The sequence below is a fragment of the Alosa pseudoharengus genome, unplaced genomic scaffold, assembly GCF_046254945.1.
Source record: "Alosa pseudoharengus isolate Yale_2024_CS ecotype anadromous, Long Island Sound unplaced genomic scaffold, YU_APseudo_1.1 YU_APseudo_1.1_scf_8, whole genome shotgun sequence".
NCBI lineage: Eukaryota > Metazoa > Chordata > Actinopteri > Clupeiformes > Clupeidae > Alosa > Alosa pseudoharengus.
In genome coordinates, this window is record NW_027468870.1 from 39,997,673 (window position 1) to 40,021,071 (window position 23,399).

The following is a 23,399-nucleotide window of genomic DNA, read 5'->3' on the forward strand; positions in this document are numbered from 1 at the left end:
ATCCCCCCCCTACAAATCGCACCCTGCGCATACCTGTGTAATATACACATGTGCATACCTGAGTAATCTGTATAGCTACATGACACTCAGCACAGCTGCAAATGTATATATTGTTTTTCCAAATTGCGTAGCCCACTGTAAGGATGAGTAATAATTTGACTGATGGCATTTCACTGCGCTATGCCACAGATTTGCCTGCAAACAATTATTATTATTATTATTATTATTATATTATTATTATCGGTATTATATTATTATTAGGCTGTCTGCCAGTGGCGACTCATAAGGGAAGCCAAGGTCAACACTTTTATATTATTTAAAAGATAATAATGACAGTAATTTTGTTTTAAAGTATTAATTTCTTAAGAAATAATACACATTTGATGCTGTTTATCTCATTTGTAAATGGTATGTTTAAGCCCATTGTGCCACTGTCCACACGTTCTCATAATGATCTTTTTTTACCAGCTCCATTCAGCCTATGGCTAGTCCACAAACTCAAACATTGTTTGTGCCACATGTATAGCACAATATTAACAATAATAAGCATTATATTAAGTTGGCACAAACAGCTTTCATTCCTTTGGAAAGAGAAGCATGTATGACATGACGCTTGCTTGACATTTTCTGTTTGCAATTAAAAGTGAATTAGCCTATGAGCCTGGTAGCCAGTAGCCACCTAGCTACAGTAGCTGAGTGGAATGCGTTTCAATCTGCATATCATGTGCTTCATGTAAATAAATTATAGAATACTTCAAGACTCACCAGTTCCATTACACAAAGGCAAAGACAACTCTTCTTGTCCACTTTCCAAATCACAGTGAGTGCAGAGTATGTCATAGTGACCTGGATCTCATAGTTTATAACAGTAGGCTAGTGAGAACCGGATAAATTCGCAATCTCCTCTAATTTCTTATTTGTTGCCTTCACGATTTCCTTTTATACGTTTCTTATATTTAAAAGAAAATATCAATTATCATCAACAATGACAAGCCAGCTGGAACCTACTTGTTTTCTCTCCCTCTCGTGCGTGCTTAGATGCGTTCTCAATTAAATGCAGTAGGCTAGCATAAGTTCAAGTTGGATCTTCATGGAGAGAGGTCTCGAAAGTATCATCTTTATGTAACATGCTGTTGGTACATTTTAACATTAAACGTTCTCTAACAAGAGTGCAAATTAGTTTGCAGTAAAGCTACTATTTATTGGCTAAATGTTGGTCCTTCCTCGGTCTCTTGGTGCCCTACACACAGTGCGTAACACGTGTGGGGGTAGCGGCAGCACTGAACTGTGCTCTGGCCACTTGTCTCCGCTATTTTTATTTTTAGTCGCAGAGGGAAAGCGTCTCTGGGGTGACTGGTCCACGATCAGGAAATTTAGTTTTTGATTCGAGACATGTCAAGTCATCACAAGTCAAAGAGGCAAAGTCCGAGTCAAGTCTCGAGTGAATAGTATTCAAGTCCAAGTCGAGTCGCAAGTCATGCAGAATTTTATCAAGTCAAGTCTGAAGTCATTAAAATCATGACTCGAGTCTGACTCGAGTCCAAGTCATGTGACTCGAGTCCACATGTCTGGTCTTAAAAGTCTTTAAATTTGCACTTGGAAAATGTGCAGATACCCTGACTTTATCTTGATAAAATACATTTCATTCAGCATGGTAACTCTATTCAGATGTGCTGGTTATCAATGGGTTTGTAATTAACGCTCTTCAGGTGAAAAATGGAGCAAATTAATGTGATTATTTTCTTTAAACCTGATATAGATTAGCTTGCTAGATGGCGAGTTTTATGGCGTTATGAAGTGATTCGTGGGCTGAACATGACATGAAGTAGTGTCCGCGACTCGTGAACGAGGGGATTTCAGTTATGAATTTCAGGGGAAGCAGTAGTAGCAAAACCTAGACTACTGTAAGTTATTGTTGTTGTTACTGGTGCGTGGCTCTTGTTTCCCTAGCCAGCCCAGTCCTGTGCCACTATCACTGTTCCAAACGGGACAGTGGCACAAGCGGTAGGCGAGTGTGGCATGAGTGTGACCGTGGGACAGTGGCGTGTGTATAGTAGCCTACAGTAGGAGTTTTTGCTCCAACTGATGATCGATTTCAGGTTTCAGTTCATTTACAGGCTACTGATTGCTATTCATATATTTATATATTTGATAGACGTTTATTGTTAGTCCCAGATAAGAGGCTGGCGGACCACTGGCGGTCCATTGGGGGCATAGCTGGTGGTCCGCTGGCATTTTGCTCATCGGTTCTCTTATACTCCATATATCATTATGACCGCCGCTAGCGAAGCTAGCGAAGCGGTCATATAGGGATTGTCAAAGTTTTTTTTTTTTTTTTTTTTTCCCGTCATCTACTTCCTGAATTTTTGGTCAACGATACCCGGGACACCGAACCACCGGGGCACATGAAATTTGGTGGGTATGTAGCCCCACTAGACTTTTACGGAAAAATTTCGTTTCGTCCCCGGGGTCCACTCCCCCCCCCGTGCTGGGCCCCCCGAACCGCAAAAAAAGCAGTTTTTCCTAAATAACTACCTGAACCGTGGCACCGAGGATGAAGAATCTTTTATGGTATGTTGGTCTCAAGGGCCCACATCAATCTGGCCCATAATCACTCATTTGTGATTTGCACCCCCCCGGTAAAAAATGAAAATGCAATATTATTCTGCTTTAATCGTCCCTATCTTCAGTTAAGATGTTCAGAACTGCACCAAATTGTATGTGTATGATTGACCTGGCATTCTCTGGGGGTATGCCAAGTTTCGTAGAATTTCATCCATGGGGGGGTCTTTAAAAAAATAGATTATGTGTACATTTAGTGACTGTACACTCATTGGCCTGTAGATGGCGGTGCACACATATACACATGCACACACACACAGGCACCCACATACTATCGGTATTAGAACGGCTGATACATAATTACAAATTCAGTAGGATTAAAAGAAAGCCAAAATAAATATTCATCATCATCATCATCATGGCTGCATTTCCAGTATTGGCGATAAGTAGTCGTTTGTCCACTAGATGGCGCATCGTTGCAGTGAGACGTAATTTTGTTGGAAGTTAAACGTGGGTTGGAATACAATGGCCGCTTCCTACAAGGACTATAGTTTACCGCAGAGAACGTCTAATAAGGATAGGATGATGTTCACATGAAATGTAATTCCCATTTCTTCTTGAAGCCGAAATAAATCTGAGGATGTTTATCGGACATGCTTGGTTTTTACTGCAGGTACGTTAATCTTATAATATCAATAAGGACCTAGGCAATGTCACCGTTAGCGTTGGTTGAGTGATGGAGGCCAATTTGATTGATTGCATTTGTAGAAAACTATAAATGCGGTTATACCAAGCAAATTGATAACAGCACTGTAATTGTATCTTTCGACTGTCATTTGTTGCACGTGCTACAAAAATCATTCTGTGCAATGGAAGATTTACCAACGTTACACCGATCTGATACAGTTTTGCCTACATGCGTGAGACTGAGACGCCTGTTTATTTTGTTTGAAGTGCGTGCAGGGTCTGAGAGGGGAATCGATGTGCTTTGATTCCAGCTTGGTAGTTGTAGTCTGTGAAATTAAAAAGCACGTGTGTGTGAAGTATCCAAACAATGACACCTTCATTTCATTATGGCTGCTTTAGCAACACACCATAAGCTACTGTTTAGGCTAGTGGGTCCCATTTAGAGGTGGCTACTTCATTCGTGCTTTCCTTGACTCATGGAGCTGCGTGAATTTTATTACAACTTTTCGCCACGATATGGCAATTTAAGTCCGCTTGATACTGTAAGGCTTAAGCCATTGGTTTCCAAAGGAGATTTTATTTGTGTCGCCAGCATAGCTTATTGACAATTTATGTTGTAAATAGGCCTACCTTATAAGCCTACCTGTAGCTTAAGGAAGCTAACAGCTTTCTATTAGGATCTAGTTTGTTAGTTACAGTTTTGTCATAACTCCCTGATGCATTTTTGCATTTAGAATAGCCAGAGCGTGAACAATATCGGGTGCCTATGGACTAGGCTCGCTTGGTGAACCCAGCCTGATCTGCCCGCTATTTATTTTTTGATTTCTTAAAAGATTGAGCTTGGTCTGGTGAAAGCCAGACTAGCCATGGACCTCAGTTACACAATGCAAGGGAACATGAATCAGCCTATATTTGCACGAACAATAACGGACAACAGCTCTTCAACTTTGGCCCGTTAAAATGTGTATGAACAGTCTAGCGACGCATTTCATCAAGGCCCATTTGGACATGTCAGTTATTTGCACCACTAGTAAAACAGCATTTCGTTTCAGACTACTGTTACTTAATTTGTGCATTAACAATAACGTTTCAGACTACTGTTACTTAATTTGTGCATTGACAATAAAGTATTACATGAACTAAAGATGACTAAAATCTTATGTAGAAGAAGAAACATTCACAAAAAAATCCATCCATCCAAAAATGACCTTTGTTTTTGATAGCTGTTGAAAACGGCTGAGATGTTTTTGTAAATAAATAAATAAATAAACAAATAAATAAATAAATAACATTATGCTGATACCTTTTGCTTTTCCCAAATACAATGTAGCCTACAGGTGTAAGTGACCTTTCATCAATCCAGTTGCAATGGATGAACTGTGATGAACTGCCCTACTTGTGATTGTTTAGAGATTTTAAAGGTTTTATAACAATGCTACATCTTCTTTGGCTATTCTACAATCTATTCACCTTTTCAGCACCAGTAGGCTACTTTCTGTGCAGCCGCACACACACACTCAGGCATGCCAAACAAGCATACACAAAAGTTTCAAGAGTGGGGGATGGAGTAAAATATGGAGACAAATTGAAGTGTGCTTTATTTTCGCGGAATGGATGTACAGGACTGAGCGGCGGTCATATTTTGTACCGCTATGCGGTACATCTAGTTTTATTAACTTTTCTTAATATTCATGACAAGTTCAATTTAAAGAGATGGTGGTCCAACGGCGGACCACAAGTGACATGCCACCGGCGGCATACCACCAGCGGTCCGCTATTTGCCAATCTGATTTTGCTATCTGGGGTCTTACAATGATCAAAGTTGTGTGGTAGATTGGGGGGGGGGGGGGGGGGCACCTTCATCTTCATCTCACCAAACGAACTGAAAAGGACACCTGGATTTAATGTCCACACACAAAAAGGATACAAAATGCATACCCTACATCTATCTATAAAGCAAGAAGCATCTGTGTGTGTGTGTGTGTGTGTGTGTGTGTGTGTGTGTGTGTGTGTGTGTGTGTGTGTGTGTGTGTGTGTGTGTGTGTGTGTGTGTGTGTGTGTGTGTGTGTGTGTGTGTGTGTGTGTGTGTGTGTGTGTGTGTGTGTGTGTGTGTGTGTGTGGCACGCATATCTCGCTGACCGTTTGTCAGACTGACCTAAGATTTCGTATGTGGCTCGCGCGTGGCACAAAGGTGTGCACTCTCGATTTTGAAGATTTTTGAATGCATATTTCAAAATATGCTTATTTACGTAGGACGTTTATCGCTGCACTGCACTGTTTCCAAGGGGACCAGTTTCAGGGGAGCTCCACCCCATGGATCCTGTACGGTTGATGCTAGAATGGATCAGCCGGACGGACAGGGGGCGGTAGTTCCGAACGTTCGATGCAGATCCCGATTGTTGCGTTGTTAAGCAACCGATGACGCTCCAGCTTCGCCTCAGCTGACGTTCTAGTCGTAGCTGTCACCTCACTGTGTGTTCACTGTGTGCTGATTGTGTTTCCCTAATTCACGGATTGGGATAAATGCAGACCAAATTTCCCTCACGGGATCAAACGAGTATATATACTTATACATTATGGACAGAGTCTTGGATCATCCAGCCCCATTCCTCTGGTGGTAGCAAGTTTTCCATCCATTCTTGAACTTGATGGTACACTCTGAAGCTATGAAACATAGCAGATTGTTGGCAAGTTTGGAGGGTGGATAGCTGTTTTGCTGTCAGTCACCTTACTATAAAAAACGTTTCAGTCTGAGGTCATTAAGAGAATCTGCTTTTTTGCCTTTGTAGATCTGTATCATTGCTTTTTCCCCTGCAGCAGCAATTTCCTCTTTAGTAGTAGGCCTACATATGGCACAATGTTGACGCGTCCAACCTTTTCCAGGTCTTTTGCTGCAATCTTGACAGGTGGAATCACTGATGCTCGTTTGATTCTGAGGGTTATGCATGCAATAATTCCCATGCCCATCAATCGTCCGGGTGTTATGGTCAGCATTATCAGCAACGTATTGAATGAAGTGCCCTGGTGTGAATCCATCAACCTCTGTTTTCTGTGCTACTGTGGCACTTCTTTCGCACTTCTGTACCTCATTGGGGCAGCCGTGGCCTACTGGTTAGCGCTTATACTAACTTGTACTTGTACTAACTGACTTGTAACCGAAGGGTCGCTGGTTCGAACCCTCGACCAGTAGGAACGGCTGAAGTGGCCTTGCGCACCTAACCCCTCACTGCTCCCCGCTGTAGCAGGCAGCTCACTGCGTCGGGATTAGTGTGCGCTTCACCTCACTGTGTGCTGAGTGTGTTTCACTAATTCACGGATTGGGATAAATGCAGAGACCAAATTTCCCTCACCAGATCAAAAGAGTATATATACTATACTACTTGTATGAAAATGAAGGGGCTGCAGGATCTCCGCTTACAACCAACTGCTTGCTGCTATTTCTTATTTTGCGCTATTCTTTTGGGATTCGGCAGTCCGGCACTCTGCATGAACGACTTGGCCAGGGACTACAGTTATGTCAGCATTGCATTGTTGACTGGCTCTGTGGATACTTTCGCATCCCCTCTGAGTTAATTTGACTGTCAGTGCTTCATCAGACGTTTGGTTCCCACTAAACACACTCAGCCACTCAAAAAATAGTATTTTACATTACATTACATTTGGCTGACGCATTTTTAGCCAAAGCGACTAACAACATGGTAAACAGTTTAAGTTTTAGAGCAATTCTCAACAATTTTAGGACAATTTAAAAAACATTAGAGTACAGTAAAAATAAGTGCATCAGTGAGTGCTGTTTTTAACAGTTACGTGTCAGTTTAAGACGGCTGGTGAGTGCTAGGATCAGCAAGACTTGTTGTAAGTGTTGCTATGAGAGGAGATGTTCTCTAAAGAGCTGGGTCTTCAGGAGTTTTTTGAAAATGGAGAGAGATGTCCCTGCCCTTGTAGGAACTGTCAGTGTGTTCCACCAACGAGGAACAAGAGATGAGAAAAGTTTGGATTGGCCTGAGCATACCGGTGGTAGAGCTAGACGTCGTTCGCCTGAGGAGCGCAGCGGTCTGGAGGTAGCGTATGTCTGTATGAGGGCATTCAAGTAGGTGGGAGCAGAACCGGAGACTACTTTGTAGGCAAGCGTTAGAGCCTTGAAATTGATGCGGGCCTCCATAGGTAGCCAGTGTAGCTGGATAAGCAGCGGGGTAACATGTGCCCTTTTGGGTTGGTTGTAGACCAGGCGCGCCGCCGCGTTCTGGATCATCTGAAGTGGTTTCACTGCGCAGGCTGGGAGACCTGTCAGGAGGGCGTTGCAGTAGTCGAGTCGTGAGATGACTATTGCCTGAACCAGAAGTTGGGTAGCATCTTGAGTCAAGTAAGTCCTGATTTTCCGTATGTTGTAGAGTGCGAAACGGCATGACCGGGCGACTGAGGCAACATGATCTGAGAAGTTTAGTTGGTTGTCGAGAACAACTCCTAGATTTCTTGCAGTCCTGGTAGGTGAAACAGACAGGGAGTCAAATTTGATGTTGATGTCGTGGTGTATGGTAGGTTTAGCTGGGAGGACCAGCAGTTCAGTCTTTGAGAGGTTCAGCTGGAGGTGGTGTGCCTTCATCCATGTAGCTATGTCTGAGAGGCAATCCGAGATCCGTGCTGAAACCAAGGGGTCATCAGGTGGAAAGGACAGATAGAGCTGTGTGTCGTCTGCATAGCAGTGGTATGAGAAGCCATGGGAACGGATAATCTGTCCCAAGGAGGTGGTGTAGATAGCAAAGAGAAGGGGGCCCAGCACTGAGCCCTGGGGGACCCCTGTGGTGAGATGGTGAGGTGCAGATAGCTGACCAAGCCATGATACGTTAAACGAGCGTCCTGTGAGGTAGGATTCAAACCAGGAGAGAGCAGAACCGGAGATTCCCATGTTAGCGAGTATAGAGAGAAGGATGCGGTGATTAACCGTGTCAAAGGCAGCCGATAAGTCAAGCAGAATGAGTACTGATGACCGATCAGTCGCCCTGGCTTCTTTTAAGGCTTCTGTTACAGACAGCAGAGCCGTTTCGGTAGAGTGGCCGCTTTTGAACCTAGACTGATTTGGATCCAGAATGTTGTTCTGTGAAAGGAAGTCAGAGACCTGTTTGGAGACTGCTCGTTCAATGCCTTTGGATAGGAAAGGCAGGAGTGAGACAGGGCGGTAGTTCTCTACTTGAGCAGGGTTGAGAGAAACTTTCTTAAGTAATGGTGTTACCCAGGCCATTTTGAACGCTGTTCAATGTGCCGGAGGTTAGCGAGGCATTGATCACATGTCTGATAGCTGGTGCGATGGTCGGGCTGATGGACTGAAGTAGGCTCGTAGGTATAGGGTCCAGCGAGCATGTGGTAGGACGGCTGCATGTCAGGAGTCTAGATACTTCATTCTCGGAGAGAGGCGTGAATGCTGAAAAAGATGTTCCAGCAGTCCCTAGAGGTTGTAGGAGTGCAATTTCTGAGTCAGATGCGTTGAGTGGGCATGTAGAGAATTGACTGCTGATTGCCGCCACTTTGTTTGTAAAAAATGAGGCGAGGGTATCTGCAGTAAGGCTGGATGGAGGAGGAGGCAGCTCAGGGTTGAATAGCGATTTGAAGGTTGAGAAAAGTTTTCGAGTGTCTGTAGCGCTGTTGATTTTGTCATTGTAGAAAGCCGTCTTAGCAGCAGTGATGCTGGCTGAGAAGGAGGTCAGGAGTGTCTGGTAGTTTTTGAGGTCATCAGTTAGTTTGGATTTGTGCTATTTCCTCTCTGCGGCTCTGAGTTTGGTGCGCTGCGATCATTTAGCCATGGATGAGAGTGTTTGGATCGAGCTGGCCTTGTGGTAAGAGGGCACAGCTTGTCTAGACACAAGCTCAGTGTGGAGCAGAGCGAGTCTGTGGCCTCATTAACCTCCAGAGAGGAGAAGGTGTTGAGTGGAGGTAGACCGGAGGCAACCACAGAGGAAAAGTGCGTTGGAGACAGGTAGAATTGCAATTAGAACATACATTTTCTAAAGTATGGGATGATGTAGAAACATGTGTAGACACAGTCCCTTCCTTTAATTTAGTCTTTTATCTAATGTGTCAAGAATGAAACAATACATTTTTCATCCAATTTTTTAGATTGTGTGTGTTTTATGGTACATTTTATGAATAAATGCCTAATTTGCATATATAAACATAAAATCTCAAAAACTTGTAATGCATTTTTTCTTTGGTATGGTGTCATTAATCAACTGGAGAAGTTTCATAGTGATAGTTATTAATAATCCCCCCCCCCTATTACTTAGAGTGTTGAGTACAACTTTGGCCTTTAATCTAAAAAAAAATATGTTCCACTCCATCTTCGGCGGAAGACTTTTAGTATATGATTCAGGAGGGTATTAGGACCAATAAAAACTATGAGGCATTTCTGTTGCAAATGTTTTGTCTTTATGGGCTAGATTGACTGGCCTATATTGCGTGGAATTTACTAAGCTGTCACTTCATAGGCTACATAAACATCGCTCATCACCGCCCATCCCTGCCGCTAATTGCGTGCCCACAGCTGAACCACAAGCGCAGCAGAACGGAGATAACGGATTGCGACATTAAAAAGAATCAAAGTTTAGCGATCATAGGCTACATGATAATAAGATGTCAACAAGCAGCAAGATACAGTAGCCCTTGTAGTTCTACTCCAAAAAAAAATACTAGAACTATTTACTGCACGTAGACTATAGGGCTATGCCTAGCAGATTGAGAAGTGGATGTTGTGAAAGTGAACAAACGATAGCCTATTAGAAAGGCAAACAAAAGTTGAAGTTGCTTTTGACATTGTAGCCTACAATGGAAAAAACTGATGCTCTGAATACTGAATCAGCTGTCTCTGAAAGTTTCTATAGCCTAATTGATGCATTTAACCGGAATTTGGATTTAAGTTTTTCACCGCAAAACAGACATGCGCTGTTTTCATATATGGTGGAGCACCTAATCGCTATTAGCATTTCTCCTCCCCTGTGTTTGCGTGATGGCCTACTCCCACTTTCCCCTCGCCCTCCCATAAATTCATCAATGCATATGAAAATATGTTCCATGGTAGCATGTTCAAATGTATCATGAAAATTGTTCTTATATCTTTAGTTGGATATTGGATGTGAGAAGAAAAAAAATGGATGTTCCATAACAGTGCATTTATATATGTAGTCTGTGAAATGAATGTCCCACACTGCAGTTGGCATTATAGCATTATAGCATATGGCATTAAAATTACACCGGCATGGTAACACTTTCTATGAAGGTTGTATTTATAACGCCCTATGAATGCATTCATAATGTTTTATAAGGTGTCTATAACGCATTGTAACGCTCATTATTACCATCTATATGTATTCACAAGTCATCATAACCAACTTCATGATGCATTATGACAACTAATTATGAATGATTATAATTTTAATCTGAATAATGCATTATAAATATGTCAAGATCTGCCGACTCACTTGTCAGTTTTATGATGCATCATAACTACTTCTCTCTGCTAAATGCGTATAGTGATGCATAACGAGTTTTGACTTCTACTGTAGTCCTATATATCTAGAGCTATAAGTATATGTAATAAAGTTATAATAATTTATACATCTCCCTACAGCACACAATTATAAACAGCTATGCAATATCATAAGTGTTATTTGTCAGCTCTAAGTAAAGTGACAAGAATATGACCCTATTATTAACAGATATAAGTTCACTGAGTAATTAAAGGGTGCAATGAACTAAGTACCGAGTCTGCCATCTTTACCCCATATGCACAATATTATAAATTACTATGTTAATGTCATTGTCAATGTCAGGTGTTATTTGTCAGCTTTAGGTAAAGTAGAGCAAATGAGGTGTTGTTATATATATATAGATATAAGATCATTATAAGCAAATATAAGGCACAATGAAATGAGAGACATGGACATAAAGACAAAAGGAATGCATTTAGTTCACTTTATTTTCATTTAAACCAAAGGTCTGTTTTAATTTGAACGATCTTTAATAAGATAGATTTCAGTGGCATTGTGAGTTTTATTCCAATAATAACCACCACCACAAAATATAGGACCATGCTGTGCCACTTGTGTTTGTGTAATGTGCTCAGAGCATTGATAATTATGTGTGTTGGTTTAAATGAAAATAAAGTGAACTAAATGCATTCCTTTTCAGGCTCTCATTTCATTGTGCCTCATATTTGTTTATAATAACCTTATATCTATTTATAACAATACCTCATTTGCTCTACTTTTACCTAAAGCTGACAAATAACACCTATGACATTAACATAGTAATTTATAATATTGTGCATATGGAGTAAAGATGGCAGACTCGGTACTTAGTTCATTGCACCCTTTAATTACTCAGTGAACTTATATCTGTTAATAATAGGGTCATATTCTTGTCACTTTACTTAGAGCTGACAAATAACACTTATGATATTGCATAGCTGTTTATAATTGTGTGCTGTAGGGAGATGTATAAATTATTATAACTTTATTACATATACTTATAGCTCTAGATATATAGGACTACAGTAGAAGTCAAAACTCGTTATGCATCACTATACGCATTTAGCAGAGAGAAGTAGTTATGATGCATCATAAAACTGACAAGTGAGTCGGCAGATCTTGACATATTTATAATGCATTATTCAGATTAAAATTATAATCATTCATAATTAGTTGTCATAATGCATCATGAAGTTGGTTATGATGACTTGTGAATACATATAGATGGTAATAATGAGCATTACAATGCTTTATAGACACCTCATAAAACATTATGAATGCATTCATAGGGCGTTATAAATACAACCTTCATAGAAAGTGTTACCACTGGGGGTAATAGTTTGATACTGCAGCTGAAGTTAGACTTGAAGAAGAATCTGTCTAATCACGGTTCCATTTTTTTAACAGCCATTTCATTATTGATAAGTTGATTACATTTCTATATTAACATGTTCTATTAAAGAAAAGATAGAAAATAACTATTTGTGTGTACTGTAAAATGGTTAGAAGAAATTAAATCGGAATCGGCTAAAATCGGTGTCGGCAGGTGAAACTCTATAAGAAATCGGAAATCGGAACCGGCCCAAAAATTGCAATCGGTGAATCTCTAATGATAACACAGTTAAGGAATGAACAATGTTAACAAACTAACTGGCTAGATCACCTTAGAAAGCTAACATGCACATTAGCTAAAAAACTAACCTTATTCAAAATGAGAATAGGCCTAATACAAACACTAACACTACAATTATAGGTCTTTATTTAAACCAATAACAACAATCTATATTATATCTTGTATAACCTTTATGGAAATATGATAGCCCTCTCAACTGAAGTATGAAACAGCTATGCACACCAGTGGCGTCGTTAGACCTGGGCATTCGGGGCTATAGCCCCGGATCCTCTGGGGATAGCCCCGGATCTATGGGCCGTCAACAACAACAACAACAACAACAAAAACTCTACACTGCAAAAACTGCTTATCTAACCAAATCTAACCAAGTGTTATTAATCTTATATCAAGATAAAAAAAACTAGTTGGTATTGTTTTCAGTATAAAGACACTTACCTAGTGCTTTCTTGTGAAATCATTTGACTTAATTTAAGAAAAAATTGACTTATTTTAAGACATCTCATCTTGAAAACAAGCAAATTTGTCTGCCAGTGCGTTAAGCAAATTTGTCCTAGAAACAAGCAAATTTGTCTGCCAGTGCTTTGAGCAAATTTGTCTTGACAAGACTCCTTAAAATAAGTTAAAGTCTTCTTAAATTAAGTCAAAATGATCTTTTGAGAGGGTGCTAGGTAAGTCTTTTCATACTAAAAACAATACCAAATAGATTTTTTAATCTTAATATAAGATCAATAACACTTGGTTCATTTTTTGCAGTGAATCGTGAATGAAATAAATAGCCCCGTAGAAGAGACTTTTGTGTTTTGTGTCCATTGTGTGCATTAACAGCAGCGCAAGAAAATCTGACGTGATCTGGGCAGGTTTAGAATAATTTGTTGCAAAATGTTGCAATTTCAATTCTCCTCTACGCTATTACGCATTGCTGTTTCGTTCTTCTAGCCTACTAACTAGCCTTAGCGAAATAGTGTACAGAAGCACAAATGGATATTAGAAGTTTCTTTAGGGCAGAGCAGGGACAAGATGTGGAAACTAACAGTGTGTCATCATCTCCCGCAACCCAGGAGGACATTTCGATCAGCTCAGTTTCAATATATCGTGATTTACTATTGAATCACATGCGCAGTAAATATAGTAAACCTGACCTCGTTTGAGGGGGCTTCCAAGCAAAGCATGTTGGCCTTGATTTTGACAGAATGGAATTTTTTTTTTGGGCAAAAGTTCGTGATACACAACCCAAATGCATTGCTTTCAAGGCACCCATAGCCCATTAATTGAAGGGGAATGGGATGACGTCCAAATGTTTATCCCGAGACGAACGCTCACACCTGTGCACTTGACAGAGGTGCATGACGATGTTTATTCTACAGGCTATTTTAATGTCATATTTTGGGTGTTTTATGTGGTGCACTTTGGCAGAAGAGACGTTCTCCTTACACGGTCTTTAAACATCAAAATATTCAGAATGCCGTGACGTGAGTCACTACAATTGGCCTTCCTTTTCATTCACAAAGTAGGTTAAAACTGCATGTTCATCAGCCCGATTTTCAAAATCTCTCGGGGAAGAAACCCCCGAACCCCCGGACAAAAAGGTCTCTACCTTCTGGGCTCAAGCCCCGAATGTTTTCAATAGCTAGCGACGCCCCTGATGCACACAGTGTGAAATGGTAAGGGAACGCTGCTGCTCCGATATTTACTGTATAGCCTACTATCCAACCAGCAAATCAGCAGCCTCAAAATTCGGCCAGGGCTGTCAAAGCTGTCAAATAAAATTGACCAATTAGGATGGGCAGAAGAATGACTCCCGCCAACTATTTCCTCTTCACACAACTTTTTCAAAATAAAAGTCCTCACTACAATAATTAACTATTAAGTAATTTTACTATTTAAACTACTCAACTGATTCGTTTCTAATGGTGGCTGGTATTGTTATGCCAGTCTCTACTGTATTCAAAACTGCAGGTGTCAGTCTACAGCTTTGTTAGCTTAGATAAATTAGTATACTAGTAGCAGTATACTGACTGCTTATATGCGTACCCATACAGAAAAATCAAGGGGGAAAATATATTCATATGCAGCTGCATCCAACTTATATTTGAATAGATGGCTTCAATATATTTAATAAATATATAGTACAAGAATGTGCAAGTACTATATATGTGGAAACCAAAATTGATATCTTGCATGAAAGTCCATGCTGAATATATTTAATTATATGCAGAAAATATAAGAAAGTCAAGGCCAATATTGAATATTTAATCATATTATGTAAGGGATAACGGCCGCCGAGGTGTCCTGTTATACGTAATTAATGGACGAGGGCGAGGGGCAAAAACTCCCCGACGCGTAGCGGCGTCCGCCCAAGTCCATTAATTCCGTATAACTGGACACACCTCGAAGGCCGTTATCCCGCTTATCACCCGGTTGCCACTGTAAACACGCGGTTCTGTTTAAAAAGAAGCTCACTAGTTCAGCTTGTTGTACAACTTTAGCATGGACAGTTAGCTTGTTTACAGTTGATTCCATTGTTGGGAAGCCTGCAACCAAAAGATTCTAGAGCGCTGCAACCCTCGTCCTACTACGGTTGTTATAGTTACCATTCATAAGCATTGATATGGAACGGTGTCCTGTTATTCAGAATTAAAGGCCACCCGCCAGCCAATCAGAAAAGAGTATTTCTTCTCTCCGGGTGATAAATAATATATAACAGACTTACTGTGCGTGAAAGCACTGCTTTAACCCATTTACGCCTAAAATGCCTGCTAAAAACGCCTATAGAATCCTATGGCATTCTAGACTAAATAACCTTATTTCCTGAGGGTTTTCTGAAAACATACTAAAAATTGTCAACGTATACCAAAATTTTATATCTAAGCCTCTGTAGCACCTAGAAACATGAAATAAAAAGCATGCTGCGCTACGCAGCATCCAGCGGGAGGGTCAATGTTGCGCTACGCAGCATCCAGCGGGAGGGTCAATGTTGCGTCATGCAGCATCCAGCTCGAATGGGTTAAACAGGAAAACAAACTTTATACTTATTACCTAGCAAACCAACAGACTTCTTGTGTGCGAACGCACTGCTTTCTTTACTCCTACTGTATTTGAACAGACAGTTTAGGCTGCAAGACCAAAAAGGCTTACCGTGCACGGACACACTGCTTATATAGCAACACAAACTTTATACGTACTGCCTAGTAACAGAAAGACTCACTGTGCGTGAACGCACTGCTTAGACAGGAGAACAATTTTTTCTCCTACCCTACTGCGTGTGAACACACTGTTTAGGCTGGAAGAACAGAAAGACTCACTGTGCGCGAACACACTGCTTAGACAGGAGAACAACTTTTCTCCTACTGCATGTGAACACGCCGTTTAGGCTGGCAGAACAGAAAGACTCACTGTGCAAGAACACACTGCTTAGACAGGAGAACAAACTTTTCTCCTAGCCTACTGCATGTGAACACACAGTTTAAGCTAGTAAACTAAATGGCTCAATTAAAAGACTAAAAGAGTCACTGTGCGCGAACGCACTGCTTAGACAGGAGAACAACTTTTCTCATACTGCATGTGAACACCCGGTTTAAGCTAGTAAACTAAAAGAGTCACTGTGCGAACGCACTGCTTAGACAGGAGAACGAACTTTTCTCCTAGCCTACTGCATATGTGAACACACAGTTTAAGCTAGTAAACTAAATGGCTCAATGTACACGAACGCCCTATTTTAGCTATAGTCTACAACTCCAAACGTCCTTGGTGATGAATTTAGGCTGATTACCATCCCAACTGTAACACCTTTGGTGCCCTCAATACACATGTGCAATGCCACAACTAAATCTAGCCCTAATAAAGCAGTGCCTGACTTTACCACTATGAGCCTGTGTTTGAATGTCTCTGTGGCATGCATGCATCCACTAACGGGTATTTTCCCTCTTGAATATGTGAACAGGTTCACTGTAGGCTCAGGAAGGTCACATGTAGGAAAGAGGGTCTGGTAAATGCTCTCTGGAATAATAGAAACTGATGAACCTGTGTCTACTATTAGTTCAACATCATGAGAATGTCTATTTGATATTTTATCTTGCACAGTATCAGTCATATAGTGAAGCACTGTCAGTTCATTTATCACTATCTCACGCACATCTTTTTGTCCAGATCGACATAGTGTGTTCCCACGGTCCTTGAAATCCTTGAAAATTTGTGAATTTGAAAAAAATAATTTCAAGACCCTGGAAAGTTTTTGAAAATAGACATAAATGGGTAACTGTTTAGCCATTCAAACTGTCAGTTGTCATCAACTATGACTCCTGCCAACTGTATCCTCTGCCCACAACGGTTTCAAAATAAAATTCATCACTACAGTAATTCCTTATTAAATAATTTAACTATTTAAACTATTCAACTATTTAACTGTTCAGCCATTCCAACTGTCAGTTGCCATCAACTATGACTTCTGTCAACTGTTTCCTCTGCCCACAACTGTTTCCAAATAAAAGTTTGTTTTGCATTTGATGTTAATATATGTTTTGCATTTTCATGCACTGTTAATTCCTCGGAATTACATTTTCTAGTTATTCTTCTAACCAAAATGTCTGCATCTAATTCAGCTTCAATCGTTTAACGTAGAAACTTTGTTCAAACTTTGTAACGTAGGTTTTAAAAAGGGCACTATATTTAAGCAGTGTATCATGCTTTGGTCTTGCATTCAAAGCAAGTGAGAGCCTTATTTGTTGATCTCTTACTGCAGTATTTTACAGACCAACATGGAACTTGAATCCTCATTATTGATGCTTAAATCCTCATTCTTGAAACTTTTGCAGATTTTCTCCCAAACAATGTATTTCTTGCTATGACCTCTTCCCTTATTTGAACACCTTAGTACACATCTGCACTGACATATGATGGTGTGATGGTGATGGCTGAAGCCTTCCGGAACCTGCGCAGACAAAAAGTGGACATCTCTCGAAGGGGAAATGCTGGAGATTGTTTGGCCAATCCTGCAGCACCATGGAGCCAGGGCAGGGAGATGGAACGAACCCTGAAACAGGTTTGTTAGTCCATTGACAAAAAAGATAAGTAAAAAGTAAAATTAATCATTGTACGGGCAAGTTTCAGCATGCATTTTTGCACCAACAAAGAACATTGTGCTGTACATAAAGGACAGTTTGCGTATGAATTCTGAGTTTATTACACTTTTTTTCTAATTACATTCTAGGTCAGACTACAAGGATTAACAGGAAATGTGCAGTTTGACATTTATGGCCGCAGAGTTAATTACTCAATGGATGTCTTTGAACTAAAGAATAATGGTCCAAAAAGGGTAAGAAGCATCATTCATACATTAAATTACAATTTGTTTTGTTCTTAAGGGCATTTAGATGACACTCTTATCTAGGGCAACTTACAAAGAATCAGCTGTATCGTGTGTTGTGAGTCTATGTCTATTTGGATAAAACTGTCAGCTAAATAACAGTCAACTTTAAATTAAATTTAAGCTTTATACCTGTATGTATGGTATGTGGTATGAAATTAAATATTTACCTTTTGTGATCAAAATGTGTACCTTTTGTAACATTCTTGAGAGCAATTGTTGTGGTACTTAAATGGAAAAAAACCCTATTGATTTCAAGTAAAACAAGCTCTTGAAGATTTTATTTTGCATGCACTATCCCCAGTTATTATTTATTTTTATTAATGTGCTTGCTCAAGCGTAAGCAAGCACAGTATTGTTCTTTTTAAGTTTTCTTTAGTAGTGTGATCGACGATCGGGGTTTAAAATCCCTTGCTTTGTAATCTCTGGCTTTATAGATGTCAGGAGAAGACTATGAGCTGTTTTATTGGCAAAGGGGGGCTTTGCAAATTATTAAATGGGGTGGCAATGATTATGGTACAGTTTCTTTCTTTTTGTTAAAAAGAATATTTGTGATGCGATCTGGGAAAACCCGTTGGATGTTGCGCTGGCACGTTTCGAGGAAATGGTAAAAATAGGCCGATTGTCATTTCTTTGGCAAAATTGGGTTTTAATTCAATTATTATTATACAACCCCAATCCAGAAAAAGTTGGGACGTTGTGTAAAATGTGAATAGAAACAGAATGTAATAGTGTGCAAATCTCTTAAACTCATATTTAGTTGCAAAAAGGACACAGACAACATATCATATTGTTGAAAATGAATATTTGGACTATTTCATGGAAAATATATGTTCATTTTGAATATGATGCCAGCAACATTTGTCAGAAAAAGTTGGGACAGGGAATGTTTACAACTGTGCTGCTTCACCTCTTCATTTAACAAAATTCTGTAAATGTTTAGGAACTGAGGAAACCAGTTTCTAGAGTTGTAAGAATGAAATGTTGTCCTATTACTCCCCGATATAGGATTTCAGTTGCTCAACAGTATGGGGTATTCGTTATCATGTTTTCCATTCCATGACTCACCTAATTTGACAGGTCTGGACTGCAGACAGGCCATTTTAGCACCTGGACTCTTTCTCTATGGAGAAATACTGTTTAAAGGTCCCCTGTGTAACGTTTTCAGTTAACAAAATCAACATTTCCCATACATAAATGTGGCCCCATTCATGTTTAATTACCACCAACAACAACTCGAAGCATACCTATTGGCTTAGAAATCTTCATTTACATTTACATAGCGCCGTGTCAACTCGCCGTGTACGTGCGCCATGTTAAAATACCAGTGGCCAGCAAGAGACATAATATGCTAAATACAGCTCAGTCTTTGGCGTCTGCATGCATAGAAAAACATTAGCTTGGATTCATCTGCGGAATTTACTTGAAGGTACAGTATCTACATAAGAGTGACATGACACTGTCATAACCCTAACCCTAACTTGTCATGACAAAAACCGAATGACACTTCACAGAAGTAAGTGACAGAAGCGTTATGTCATAAAGGTTTATGACTTGTTTAGCCTATAACGTTCATGTTATAACGAGTCATGTCACTCTTATGTAGATACCTTCAAGTAAAGTGTAACCCATTACATAGGTCATTGAAAGTGCTTGAATTTGTAGTAAAGATCAAAATTGTTTTCCCCCTTTATAAAATCATACATCACCCTGAAAATGACAAAAACCAAATTAGTTTCTACCACTGTTGCCTCCAGAAGAGCAAGGTCATCATCTTCACTTAGCTTGATAGATTTTTAAGGATGTGTTGAATAGAAACAAGAACAAAATGACCAGGCAAAAATTATTAGTTTCCTGATATTTTATCCTCAATCGTAGTGCAGTGCGGAATCAGCATGGGGGCAGTGAAGGACTGATTGGTGCATGATGGGCTAAATGTAGCTGGATTGTGTTTTTTAGTTCAATAACAGTTAACAGTAAGACCCCACGTATATTGGAATGGACATGACATATTTTTGGGTATAAACCAATGAAAATCTGTTATCCTGATCAGATCAATCTGAATGCAGTTATGACCTGTAACTTGATCAGACAAGCGTGTCTCTGAAGCTTGACAGGAACAGGATTAAACACCTTTTTTAATGAATTTATGTTTATGCTAAGCCAATCAAGTTCAAGTTCAAGTAGTTTATTGTCATGTACTCATAAAAGAAAAGTGATGAAATTATTTTGCTCAAGAGCCAGCTAAACTTTAAAGAATAAATTAAAAGTAGTAATTAAAAAGGTATATTGTGTGTGTGGGGCGGGGGGGTATGGTATATGTGAGGGGGGTGTGGGGGTAATGGGGTGTGTGGGAGGGGGGTGATGAAATGGGGGATGATTGTGGGGGGGTGATGAAATGGTGGGGGTGGGGGTGTTGGTGTGTGTGTGTGGGGGTAATGGGGTGTGTGGGGGAGGGGGTTGTACCAGTGTGCGTGTGGGGAGGGGGTATGTTGTGTGTTTGGGTGGGGGGGTGATGAAATGGTGTGTGTGTAATCAATTTGCACTACGTATAATTCGTATAAACGATGATATTTGAAGCTAGTTTTTTTTATTTATTTTTTTTATTATATTTTTGGGGCATGACATGACCGCAGGTCGTATTCGAACCTGGGTCCCCGTGAGCACTTCGACCCGTATATGGTAAGGGCGCTGTAGCCTGCTGCGCCACAGCGCCCCCTTGAAGAACAGCGTAGTACAGGATTTTTTAATTTTTTATTTAATATCCATCCCAATGGACGCCAGGTGTTGTTAGACACTCATTTAATTAGTGTCACTAATCTAGTTTTTGACATCCTCAAGAACCAAGCTATAATTTTAAATTATTGTTTTTATTTATTTCAGCTATTTTGGATGAATGTGCACTCATTTTACTAAAGTGTGTGGTTATTTTTTACTAAATAATGCTCTCATTTTACTAGATACTGCACTAAATTTAGTAAATTGTGTGCTCAGTTTACTAAATAGTGTGCTAATTTTACTAAGTTGTTGGCTCATTTAGCTAAATTGTGCGCACATTTAGCTAAATTGTGCTATCTTTTTGTACAATGAGTGCACATTTTAGTATAATGAGTTACTAAAGTATAATACTTTAGTATCTCCAGGACGCTGGTTTCACTGTTAAGCCTTCATGAGGTGTCGTGGGCCTAACTTAACGAAACATCGGTGAATGAGGGTGCCCACTTGATAACCCCAATGACATGCCACATACTATATAGGCTACTTATGTTGGATAGGCCATTTGTATTGTGCTTGTGACCATTTGTTGGCGGATTTGTGGGTAGTGTGCTTTTTATAGTTAAACTTGAGCAGGGGCTTCTGAATGTGTTTTTACCTTGGATTTTGGCACAAGGGATTTTAACATCTAATCCTGTGTATTAATGTAATGCTGAAGCTAGCGTAGGCTAGTGACTGCTGTGAATAGGGCAGCTGGCAACTAGGGAAAGACCTTGTGACAGCACGGAAAGACGGCTGACAGGAGGGAATAGACCCCACCGGGGCTACAATGGGTTAGCAGCTCATTGTGGCAGTAGCCCAGGCTTTACTAAGCTATGGGCTGCACCCTACTTAAGCTACAGTACGACATAATGAAAAAATACCCCTAGAGTCAGCGAGAGCAGGGGCGGAAGATGACTCACTTGTGATAGACATGGTTACTGATCCTGGAACGAATTTGATTACGAGTAAGGAAAACATGTTTGTGGAAGCCACTAGTTCAGAGAAAACTGAGAAAAAGCTGCAGATGTGTGTGTGTGGTTGGCAGAAGGTTACAAGTCTAAAGGGCCTGAAAATTCATCAAGGGAAAAAGAAGTGCTTGGTAGAGGGAACACAGGGTCCCCGCATTGATAGCTATTTCTTAAGAAGTGCATCAAGTCAGTCGGTTGAAGTTCAGCGACAGGAAGAAACCCACAGTTCGCAGGACATCAGTACCCCTGTTGTTGAGGTAAGTTCTAGCACTGAGGCAGAGAGAGAGGCCAGTCAGCCAAGGAGGGAGAAGATTAATGGTCATAGGCCTGGGGTTAGATGGCCAGGCGCAGCAGAATGTAGAATGTGGGAAGATGTTAATAATGATTTGGTCAGTATCCTGGGTCAGCTCAAGGGGACGGCTGAAAGCAAATTAGAGAAAATGGGAGACATTATTTATAGCTATGGTAAGGAAAGATTTGGGACTATTGAGAGAAGGACAAAACGGCAACATGAGGTAGTTAAATCTAGGCGCCAGCAGGAGATAGATAAACTTATCAAGGAGAGGAGGCAGCTTAAGAAGCAGTGGAGAAAAGCTACAGATGATGAGAAGGAAGGTATTGACTGTCTACAGGCAGATGTGAGGGAGCGGTTAGTAGTGCTAAGAAGAGCTGAAAATATTAGGAAAAATAGGAAGAAGAAATCACGAGCCCGACTAGCATTCTATAAAGACCCATTTAAGTTTGTTAAGTCTTTATTCGTAATGCAGAAGAGTGGTAGTCTTTTGGAACCTAAGCAGAAGCTTGAGGAGTATTTAGAGGGAGTGCACAAAGATAGGGAGAGGTTCAGGGAGATGGTACTTCCTGCTGATATCCCACCTATTGGTGAATTAAGTAGCCAATAGTCCACCAAGGTGGAAAGAGGTGCAAGAAGTAATAAAACGTGCAAGGGCCTCTTCAGCCCCGGGACCTAATGGAGTACCCTACCGGTTGTATAAGAGTGCACCAGATGTTTTAAGATTTTTATGGCAATTAATGAAGATAGTTTGGAAAAAGCAGAGTATTCCCAAGGCTTGGCGGAGGGCTGGGGGAATATTTATTCCCAAAGAAAAGAACGCAGTGGAGATTAATCAATTTAGGCCAATTAGTCTACTGAATGTTGAAGGAAAGGTTTTCTTCAGTGTGGTGGCACGGAGACTGACAAATTACCTTGAAAGGAATAAACTAATTGATACCACGGTGCAAAAAGCTGGAATTCCTGGCTTCTCCGGGTGCTTAGAGCATACCAGCATGATTTGGCACCAAATTCAATTAGCAAAGCGTGAGAAGAGAGACCTGCACGTTGTTTTCTTGGATTTGGCTAATGCTTTTGGGTCTGTGCCGCATAGTCTGTTGTGGGAGGCCTTTGATTACTTCAGAATCCCAGGTAGCATTAAAAGCCTAGTAAAAGCATACTTTCTGGATATTCAATTATGTTTTACTACAGCTGATTACACCACAGGTTGGCAACAACTTGAGATAGGAATCATGGCCGGATGTACCATCTCCCCACTTGCTTTTACAATGGCAATGGAGGTCATTATTAGGGCCTCAAAATGGGTAGTGGGCGGGGAGAAGTTGCAGGGAGGGCGACGCCTCCCCCCGATTCAGGCTTTCATGGACGACATGACAACCTTGACGACAACCGTTCCATGCACCAACAGGTTGCTGGGTAAGTTAAATAGTAATCTCCAATGGGCCAGAATGAAGGTGAAACCAAGTAAGTCTAGGAGTCTCTCAATTATTAAAGGGAAGGTAACAGATAAGAAGTTTGCTATAAATAAGGAGGTGATTCCCACAGTTCTGGAGAAACCAGTGAAGAGTCTGGGAAGGTGGTATGATGCAAGCCTTAGTGATAAATCACAGGTTGAAGACTT

At 40.5% G+C, this 23,399-nt stretch overlaps 1 protein-coding gene across 1 annotated transcript in view; it reads left to right on the forward strand.

The window, feature by feature from the left end:
* The window catches only part of LOC143112743 (glutamate receptor 4-like), a 203,983-nt gene that overhangs the window by 115,391 nt on the left and 65,193 nt on the right, over nucleotides 1-23,399 (forward strand). Inside the window, exons 7-8 of the mRNA XM_076275008.1 lie at nucleotides 17,270-17,437; nucleotides 17,606-17,710. Coding sequence (XP_076131123.1) covers nucleotides 17,270-17,437; nucleotides 17,606-17,710 — 273 coding nt within the window. The remainder of the gene's footprint in view (nucleotides 1-17,269; nucleotides 17,438-17,605; nucleotides 17,711-23,399) is intronic.